The following is a 10,725-nucleotide window of genomic DNA, read 5'->3' on the forward strand; positions in this document are numbered from 1 at the left end:
TGCCAATTTTTTCCCTCTAAATTTATAACAATGTGCTTACACTATATATTCTTTATTTTTCAATTTAATAATACTACAAAAATCTATCATCAAGCTCTGATAACATCGTTTTCTGTCGAATAAACATATTTCATATCTTAGACTATAATTTTTTATCGTACATTTCTTTGGTAATAACTATAGGGTATGGGGAAATTTCAAACTTTTAGAAGTTTTAACCATTTATAAGTCATAACCATAGTAAATGCATTTCATTCACTTTTTTCTTGTATATATATCATCACGAAATCTCCTTCATTCGAATCATCACCATCTTCACTCACTCAAGCTTTACTTTCAAAGCCATGGAGTCTCATTGCTTCCTTTTGGTCTTCTTTCTCTTGGTTGCAACTTCTGTAAGTTTGTTTTTCCCTCTTTAATCTTTTACATTTTGCACATTTCATCAAATGCTTAGGTTAATAGTTTCATAATGTACAAGTTTCAATTGCATAACATACAAGGTTCGATGCATGATGACAAGGTTAACTGTCAAGTTTTGTTGCATAATGTATAGATTGATTTAATTCATCGCATATCATAAACGCTATTTTGCATAATGTACAAAAGTTTAAGTTGCTAAATTATATGTTCGTATGGATATGAGAATGTTAAGTCACGTTTGGATATTTCATTCAATAACACTATTATAGTGGACAATTTTAATGCACGATGTAAAATATTAAATGCACTATATCAAGTCACTTAAAAATGATGAATTGTCATAATTTGTGCACAACAGACAAAATGATAAATAAATTTTTACTATAATTTGTAGTTTCGTACATTTGGCAAACATATTGCATACTAGCATTATTATACTTAATATTAATTACATCATGTTTGCATAACTCCATATCCGATGCTTTTAGTGGTTGTAACACATATATGCATGGATGTTTGTACATTATCTACATTGATATCATGTTTGTACATTATCTACATTTATATCATGTTTGCATAATAACTTGATATACGATACATTAATTAGTTTATATTTAAATATGAAAACATGTTTATTTAAAGGGACTATTTTTTTTCTTATAGGTTACACATGTTGGTTTTGCTGCACCACTTTTCATACCACTCCCTTTGACACCACCAACGCCACCTGTCGGTTACCCACCACCCATCACTCCTTCACCCATCGTTGTTCCAGGTGTACCATGTTCCCCCACACCTTCGCCATCACCCACAGTTTCTCCGCCAGTTTATACACCTCCACCGGTTCCAAACCCACCTGTACCTGCTCCAACACCATCTATTTCACCCACCCCACCCCCATCGGGGATAGTCTGCCCACCTACAGCAACACCACCTGCTAATCCACCGACACCCGTTCCAACTCCATCGATAATCTATCCACCACACCCTCAGCCACCCATTGTCACTCCTACTCCGAGCAACCCGCCTAGTATTGCTCCAAGTATATGCAACAGCACAACTCCACCACTGCCAGCTCCAATGCTTCCATATCCACCAACCAATCCACCTTCTAACCCACCTGTTGTAACTCCACCACCTCCAATGACACCGGCAGTTCCATCTTCTCCATATTCACCAACCACCCCACCTCCTAACCCAACTCCTGGTACTGCACCACCACCACCAGTGACACCGGTAGTTCCACCATCTCCTTATTCACCATTAACCCCACCTCCAAACCCAGTTAGTGGTGCACCACCACCACCTCCAGTGATATCCATAGTTCCACCATCTCCTTATTCACCCAATACCCCACCTCCTAACCCAGGTGCATCACCACCACCTCCAGTGACACCGGTAGTTCCACCATCTCCGTATTCACCAATAATCTCACCTCCTAACCCAGTTCGTGGTGCACCACCACCACCTCCAGTGACACCGATAGTTCCACCATCCCCTTATTCACCCATCACCCCACCTCCCAACCCAACTCCCGGTGCAGCACCACCGCCTCCAATGACACCGATCGTTCCACCATCTCCTTATTCACCCATCACCCCACCTCCCAACCCAGCTCCCGGTGTAGCACCACCACCTCCAGGGACACCGATAGCTCCACTGCCTCCTTATTCACCCATCACCCCACCTCCCAACCCAACTCCCGGTGCACCACCACCTCCAGTGACACCTATAGTTCCACCATCTCCTTTTTCACCCATCATCCCACCTCCTAACCCATCTCCTTATGTAACTCCAACACCTCCAGCGACACCGATAATTCCACCATCTCCTTATTCACCAATCACCCCACCTCCTAACCCAGCTCCTCGTACAACACCACCACCTCCAGTGACACCAATAGTTCCACCATCTCCTTATTCACCCATCACCCCACCTCCTAACCCAACTCCTGGTGCAACACCACCACCTCCACTGACACCAATAGTTCCACCGTCTCCATATACACCTAACCCTCCACCTTCTCCTACACCATCTCCTGGGACACCCAGAGTTCCACCACCTCCATATACACCCAACCCCCCTTCTTCACCTACACCAACTTCTCCTCCTAGTGTACCACCAAGTCCAGTGACACCAACACCTGCACCGCTTCCATATCCACCCAACACTCCACCTCCAACTATTCCACTAACGCCACCTTGCATCACCACACCTCCACCACCTACTAATTCAACTCCATTATCTCCCGATTCACCCAAGACACCACCACCCTTTGTCCCACAGCCAATCACTCCACCATCTCCAAATTCACCCAAGACGCCACCGCCAAATTTCCCACCCGCAATCATTCCACCATCTCCCAGTCCATCCATCTTCCCTCCGTATTACCCTATCGCGGCTATCCCCCCACCACCTTGCACCGATGCTCCACCGTTGATCGGCAAGCCACCATTAAACTCGGAAGGTACATACTAATATAATCAACGACTCAACATTTTCATTCTATCCCGAGCTATAAAATATTTGTTTAATAATTTATAATGATGGATCATATCTTGTAGAATGTTTTTCATCATGTGAGTTAAGGTGCGGGCTAGACTTGAAGCAAGACAGATGCCATCGAAGTTGCATGGCGTGTTGCCATCGTTGCAATTGTGTTCCACCGGGACAATATGGAAACAGAGAGATGTGTGGTTCGTGCTACACTGATATGAAAACTCTTGCTGGAAGACCCATGTGTCCTTGAATCTACTTTATATAATTAGTTCCCCATTCACATGCATGAGGGAATCAATAAAATTATGTTTGCTAATTATGGAAATTAAAAATAACTTGGTTTTGGATTGTGGTATCTACTTGCGGATCAATCAAAAGCATGGACACTTATTTTGAATGAATGCATGCGTTATTATAGCAATCTTTTATTTGTTTTGAACTCAAAAACGTACAAAATCATAATATTAGAATCAGCAGTGCATTTATATATCCATCTGATTATTAACACGTTAAGTAACATTAATTAAGTTTGAAGTAAATGCATAACACGTAGACGTTAGTTGTAACTCAAATAAAAATAAAGAATAAATGAACTTTCACTCAAGATTTTTGGCATTAAATTGAAGGTCGTCTTTGTAATTTACACACGAAGGGCAATGTTGTACTTTAGTTAAAAGTAATTAGTTAGTAGTTTGTTAGAATCGTTTAGTTAGTTAGTTTCATTTTAATATAAAATGTAAGTTTCTTTGTCATTGATTCAGTAATGAGAAACAAACACTTAAATCTTTCTCTTCATTTTTACTCTGAAAGATCACATATTTAGATAAGGAAATTTTGCTCAGATCCCAACTCGATCAAATGGAACAAAATTCCAAGAGTAAAACGAATAATCTAAATTTATCAAAGATGATGCATAATCCTTGAATGAGAAAGAAAGTAAGTAATTATGAGAGTTTATCTTCATAAATGAGACTTTAAGTTGAGATGATCCACTTTGAACCCATCAAGTATTCCACTTTATTCATTTACTCCAACTATGCACAACACACCATCTTTTATTCCTATATTTAGTTAATATACTTGTTAAAAGTGTGAAGGATTTTATTCGGAGAAGTTATGTTATTTTGTGAAAATTTTTGATAAAGTTCTATAAATTTATTTTAGAGTAAATTACTGAAATCGTTTCTGTAGTTTGATCAAAATTGCACATTTGGTCTCTAATTTTTTTTGGCACTCAGATCGTTCTTGTGGTTTGATTTTGTTGCGTTTTTCGTCCCTATAGTTTGGTAAAAATTGCATGTTTGGTCCCTAACTTTATGTATGTAATGGACGAAAAATGCAACAAAATCAAACCACAGGGACAAAAAAACGGAACAAAATCAAACCACAGGGACGATCCGAGTGCAAAAAAAAAATTATGGACCAAACGTGCAATCTTAACTAAACCATAGGGACGATTTCAGTAATTTACTCTTTATTTTAATAGAAAAGTTAACATATAATCTATTATTTTTTTTCAAATATAAAAAATGATTTTTTCGTAAATTTTGATAAATATTAAATAATCGAGATTTTTCTGTTCAAAATTTTTTTAGAACTTTATTAAAATATTTATCAAAATAATAAGACTTTTCTGCATAAAATCCAAAATACGAATGTGTTAGAAAAAAAAAAAAAAAAAAAAAAACCCTTTGTATTTAGTACATTTTAATAGAAAAACTATTTTAGAAAGGAATACAGAATTCTAACTTTTTCATAAAATCCATGGGTTATAACTTTATTTAAATTTTAAATGCTAAAAACCTGTTAGGTAACATTTAGATGATATTGTTGTTTTTGTGGGATTTGGAATTTATCAAAAAAAAAAATTGCATTTTTTGATGTGTTTGATTGGTAGTAGGATTAGACATTTAAAAAAGTATCCATTTTTGTTACGAGTAAAATGGTTATATGTATGTTTGAAAACTTGGAAATTATTGGTCAAAGTAAATTTGGGTATATGACTTTTGTTGATAATCATAAACCAATTACCCACCTACCCACCTTCGTAGAATCCAGATGGACAGTGAAGATGATGTTCTGATCTTATCTAGATAGCCTGAGGCTGAGCATTCATCCATGTCTTCTCCTTCAAAACCTTATCCCTCCGATTTCTAAACAAAACCCTACTCACACTTTCCTCTTTTGCTTCAAAAATGGCCGCGATTTTCTCTTGCCACTCCTGTTCTTCTCTCTTCACCAATTCCAAATCGTCTCTCTTCAACAACCGTAAACATTCCATTAACTACATTCGTTTATCACATTCTCCCAACAATGCTTCGGTTCGTCGATTCCGACCTATTTGTTCTTCGCAAAACCCTAATCGACTTCAATCTACCGACAAACAGGTGCGTATCGGTTTTTACTTCTAATCTCTACACCTTGATTCTCAATTACTCCATAGAGAACACGAATAAATTGCATTTGGATTTTGAATGTTAATGGAGCTTTCGTCGTTTCTCTTATGGCAGATAGATAGGTTTTCCGGGGTAAAAGAATGTGTGTTATCTGTAGCTTTGACAATTGGATTGATAACTGGGGTGCCATCGTTGAGCTACCCGAGTAACGCCGGGGCTGTTACTCCGGCGTTGCCGGATGTAGCAGTGCTGATATCCGGACCTCCGATCAAGGATCCCGGAGCTTTACTGAGATACGCTTTGCCGATTGATAATAAAGCTATCAGGGAGGTCCAGAAGCCTCTAGAAGACATTACTGATAGTCTTAAGGTTTCTGGAGTGAAGGCGCTTGATTCAGTCGAAAGAGTGAGCATCTAATTTGTTTATATTGTTTACCACATCGAAACACTCCTAAAGAAAAAAAATTTTGGAATGATTATCGACAGAGTATGAAATTTTGTTTTGTTGTGAATTGTAGAATTTGAAGCAAGCTTCGAGGGCTCTAAAGCAGGGGAAGAGTATGATTATAGAAGGATTAGCTGAATCAAAAAAAGACCATGGAATTGAATTGATTGGAAAGCTAGAAGTTGGAATGGAAGAGCTTCAAAAAATCGCAGAAGATAGAAAACGAGATGCTGTAATACCTAAACAGAAAGAGCTTTTGCAGTATGTTGGAGGGTGAGTATCATTTTTATTATTTATTTATTTATTTTTTGTAATACTAATGCATAAAATGTTGTCTAGATAAATAATGTCCAAAAAATATATGAGAAAATTGCTTGCATACTTGATTTCAATGTGAAGAGTTGTGTGAAAAAAAGGTCAGACTAGCTGAAAAGTTGCTGGTAGCTGATAAGCTAGTAAAAAGTAGCTTATAAGCTAAATTTCAACGTAAAATGACATAAATGGATATTTAGATATATAACCAAAAGAAAAAGAATAGATATAATTAAGGGTATATTTGGAATATTTTTGAAAAAACTCCATAAGCTTACAAAAGCTATCTCAAAGTAGCTTATGAAAAGGTAGTTTATAAGTTTAGGCCTTCGTCTCATTGACATCAGTATCAGTCCAATGTATATGAAAAGCAGCAGTAGCATTACTACTACTGATTAAGAAACATAGGAAAAAGGAAGTCTGTAAATAGTTTTTTTTTTCTCATTTATACCCTTGTCCATTGACTGCAGGGGCATTATTGGGTTTCTGCAGTGTTGAAGAGGACATGGTGAATGCGTTCCCATATGAGATCCCAGAAGAGTATCAAAACATGCCACTTTTGAAAGGAAGAGCAACAGTTGACATGAAAGTCAAAGTCAAAGACAACCCTAACCTTGAAGAATGTGTATTCAGAATTGTTCTTGATGGCTATAATGCGCCTGTGACAGCTGGCAATTTTGTAGATTTGGTGGAAAGACACTTCTATGATGGCATGGAAATCCAACGAGGCATATGATTTTTTTTTTAATCATCTCTCACTCAATCTATATATCTGATAAAACATTTTCTTTTTGTAGCTTTTTTTAATTATTTTAAAATTTTATTATTTTAGCGGACGGATTTGTTGTTCAAACTGGAGATCCGGAAGGTCCTGCTGAGGGTTTTATTGATCCGAGTACTGAGAAAACACGGACAATTCCTTTGGAAATTATGGTGGAAGGTGAAAAAGCTCCTGTTTATGGAGCAACATTGGAAGTATGTTTTATTTATTTACTTATTCTTACATTTAAGATTCAAAACCTTTAAGCTTATTTTTGGCGAGCGAGTTGAAAAGCTAGCTATTAGCTAAAAATCTAGCTGTTATATACAAAGTTGATAGCTGAAAAGCTAGTCGATAAAATTTAATGTTTGGTAAAATTAGCTGAAAAGCTAGCTGATAAAATTTGACGTTTAATAAAACTAGCTGAAAGATATTAAGGTTGTGTTTGGCGGATCACAGCTAGCTGAAAAACTAACTTATTTTTCGAGTTTTTTTAAGTTGTCGTGTTTGGCAAGCCAAAAAGTAGCTTAAAAAGCTAGTTTGTAAGCTAGCTTTTTTATAAAGCTACTTAGACTAGCTTTTTAGGAGCTTTTTAAAAAAAATTCAAATATACCCCTTGATTTGTTATAAAAACATATTATTTTAAATGTCCTTTTATGTCGTTTCATATTTTTCAGTTAGCTTTTCAGCTAATTTTACTGAGCTTCATTTTTTATCAGCTAGTTTTTCAACTATTAGCTAGATTTTCAGCTATTAACTAGCTTTTGATTTAAGAGCTAGCTTTTTAGCTATCAGCTAGTACGCCAAACATAGCTTAAATAACATAAAATAACATTTAGAAGAATATGTTTTCTATAACTAATTAAGAGTTTTTTTTTTTTTGGAAAATTATAAAAAAGCTCTTGAAAAGCTAATCTAAGCTAGTTTTTTAAAAAGCTAGCTTATAAACACTTTTTGGCATTGCCAAAACATGACAACTTAAAAAAACTTAAATAAGCTAGTTGTGTCATGTCAAAGACAACCTAAGTTTAACTAATATCATTTGCATATCATGAAGGACATTGGTCTCTACAAGGCTCAAACAAAGCTACCCTTCAATGCATTTGGAACCATGGCGATGGCTAGAGAGGTAAGTTATTATCATTACAATTATTATTCTAATAATAATAAATAAATAATAAGTTTGGTTTGGTTTTTTTTGTTACAGGAATTTGAAAACAACTCGGGGTCAAGCCAAGTGTTTTGGCTATTGAAAGAGAGTGAATTGACACCAAGTAATGCGAATATATTGGATGGAAGATATGCAGTGTTTGGATATGTGACAGAAAATGAGGATTTTTTGGCCGATTTAAAAGTGGGAGATGTGATAGAATCAGTTCAAGTGGTTGCAGGATTGGATAATCTTGTTAATCCGAGTTACAAGATTGTTGGCTAATTTATTAATTTTTCTTTATTTTATGAGGATTGGTTTGGGAAGTATAAGTGTAATGGATTACATTACATTATGAGGGAATTGTTGTAAGGTGTAATAATACTTATATTTATTTACGTTGTTTTTATAAGTTATGTAATGGATTCTTGTACAAGTTTTTGGAATAAAATTTGGTTGTAATAAATGGTTGAGATGATTAAGTGTTTTTTGTGACAACTTTCTTAAAATGTAGCTATGGAAAATGGAATACCATTTTAAGTAAATGCAAATATTACTATCATCTTTGAAACTAGTCAAATTACGAACATGACCATTTTAAGAAACTGCTAATATTAATATCATCTTTGAAACTAGTTAAATTAAGAACATGTTTTTTGTTGATAAAAGGTACTACAAAGCTCTGAAAGTTTTGAACAATTTTCGAATATGTTGAGTAGTTTCAAGTTTGTTCATTTGTATGTATAGTTTTTGTTTCCAACTTGTTCTTTCTGTTAGATCTCCACTGAAAGGATACAAAAAGAAAGAAGTCTAAAGAGAAAAAACGAATGGAGGAGAGAATGATAATGGATGATGGAAGAAAGATAATGATAATGAATACTGATCATGTGTATAAAGACAGAAACATAAGTGATTAAATATGTACAAAAAAACATAAATAACTAAATATATACAAAAATAAACATAACTGATTAAATGTGTACACAATCTAAAGTATATTACCTTTTTAGTGTATTATCAAAAATAACATGTAAAAATTGTTGCAAGAAAACTTACTAGAGTACCATAAAACTAAATAACTATTGATAACTTATACTTAATTAGTATTTTGATTCAGATTATCACTTTACATACATCTAAAACTCGCCCCAAAAATCAAATTTACGAGTGTCAAACTCAAAAAGTGTAAAAAGCTAAAAACTTAGGATGTTTCGAGCGTCAGGGTATGAAATACAAAAGACAAGAAAGTGGAGGGAGCAAAATGTTTGAATGAAAAGTAGAGGGGGTTAAATGTAGAAAACTTAAAACACAAATGCAGAGGATAAAACCGCCCAACCACTGATATCCAACGGATGAGGCAAAATATCAAAAGGAAATATTCAAACTCCGACGCACTCCACCGTCAGACATGGTGGTTATCACCTCCATCACCACCACAACCAACACCAGTCTCACACATATCTACACCCTAACCTGCAACCCTTCAACAACCTCTCTTCGTTACTTCCGCCACCTCCCCAAAACAACGAACTCCACCATTTCCAGATCATCCAATGGAGTCCTGGTTATTAAGTCTTACATGGAAGACTCCAACACCATCTCCGGCTTCGCCAACAAAGTCATCGGCGCCTTGCCTGTAATCGGCCTCGTCGCCAGAATTCTAACTGACACCGGTGGCGTCGGCGGCGATTTCATTGATTTCGCAGAGTTTCGGAGAAGAGTTGGGAGGAATGCTTCCGTGAATGATTCTAGAGCTTTCATCGATTTCCAGGATCGACGAGGAAAGGTACCTACTCCTCTATCACTCCATTCCTAATCTATCGCGAACAAATAATTCAAAATTCATCGTAATCTAGGGTTTCTCAAACTTACAATTTTGTTTCTGATTTAATCGCGAAATAGGCAGGGGATCCTCTATACGTGTTGATGTGCTGTTGGCTAGCTGCACTAGGTGCAGGATTGCTAAAATCTGAAGAAATTCTCGAAGGAGTTATGAGACTTCGGATCTCGAACGACATTGAATTCGAAGAAGAAACTTTCATCGCGATGATGAATGAAGCAAGAGAGGTTCGTTTAATCGTTTATGATTTTCGAAAACTTATGAACATCAAATTAAACGTTTCATGAATCGTAAATTGTGATATAACTGTTGAAATACAGAGAAGATTGAAGTCAAAAGTACCTGCATCAACGATTCCAATGGAGGCGAGAGCTGAGAAGGCGTTGGATGCGATATACGTGTGTTGTTTTGGAAGAGATGTGATTGATGAAGAAGATGAAAGGCAATTGCGTATAATGTTGAAAGTAGTTTTTCCTTCTGTCGGACAAAATGAGATCGATAGGATTGTGAAGGCGAAGGCTAAAAAAGTAGCGGAAGGAGGTGAAGAAGACAGGTTCCCGGAGCCGAAGCCGTTGTCTAAAGAAGCTGTGCAGCTGCAAATGAAAGATCTTCAGTTTCTCCAACAAAATAACGATAGTTAAATTTGTAGTTTCGTTTACGTAATGGCACAGATCTGAGTTATATATGAGTAATTATTTTTGTGATGTGATACGAAAAGAAAGGGTAAAATCTGGATAATTTAGTGTAAATTTTGGGGAAATCTTCGTAAAACTTCCAATATTTTAGAAAAATTTATGTTTTTAATTCTATTTCTTTTAACAAGAAAAACTAGGATATCAGATAAATTGAACATGTGGGCCCATTTCTTCCGGTGACCCACAAGCAACCCTTGGTGATGTGGCAT

At 36.0% G+C, this 10,725-nt stretch overlaps 3 protein-coding genes across 3 annotated transcripts; all 3 read left to right on the forward strand.

Moving 5' to 3' along the window:
• The first annotated feature begins 287 nt into the window (after positions 1 to 287).
• LOC145037230 (uncharacterized) lies at positions 288 to 3,340 on the forward strand. Its single transcript, XM_078985846.1, has 3 exons — positions 288 to 395; positions 1,084 to 2,887; positions 2,985 to 3,340. The coding sequence occupies exons 1-3, from the start codon at positions 345 to 347 to the stop codon at positions 3,167 to 3,169; spliced, it is 2,040 nt and encodes a 679-aa protein (XP_078841972.1). The 5' UTR covers positions 288 to 344; the 3' UTR covers positions 3,170 to 3,340.
• Positions 3,341 to 5,041: 1,701 nt separating this feature from the next.
• Positions 5,042 to 8,447, forward strand: CYP38 (cyclophilin 38). The gene is made up of 7 exons (XM_078985847.1): positions 5,042 to 5,306; positions 5,430 to 5,720; positions 5,833 to 6,032; positions 6,564 to 6,799; positions 6,904 to 7,046; positions 7,889 to 7,960; positions 8,039 to 8,447. Exons 1-7 carry the CDS (start codon positions 5,115 to 5,117, stop codon positions 8,264 to 8,266), a joined length of 1,362 nt encoding a protein of 453 aa, XP_078841973.1. The 5' UTR covers positions 5,042 to 5,114; the 3' UTR covers positions 8,267 to 8,447.
• Positions 8,448 to 9,316: 869 nt separating this feature from the next.
• PDE329 (calcium homeostasis regulator) lies at positions 9,317 to 10,525 on the forward strand. The gene is made up of 3 exons (XM_078985848.1): positions 9,317 to 9,767; positions 9,884 to 10,048; positions 10,142 to 10,525. Exons 1-3 carry the CDS (start codon positions 9,390 to 9,392, stop codon positions 10,460 to 10,462), a joined length of 864 nt encoding a protein of 287 aa, XP_078841974.1. The 5' UTR covers positions 9,317 to 9,389; the 3' UTR covers positions 10,463 to 10,525.
• Positions 10,526 to 10,725: the final 200 nt, after the last annotated feature.

The sequence above is a fragment of the Lactuca saligna genome, chromosome 3 (genome assembly GCF_052625555.1).
Source record: "Lactuca saligna cultivar CGN05327 chromosome 3, ASM5262555v1, whole genome shotgun sequence".
NCBI lineage: Eukaryota > Viridiplantae > Streptophyta > Magnoliopsida > Asterales > Asteraceae > Lactuca > Lactuca saligna.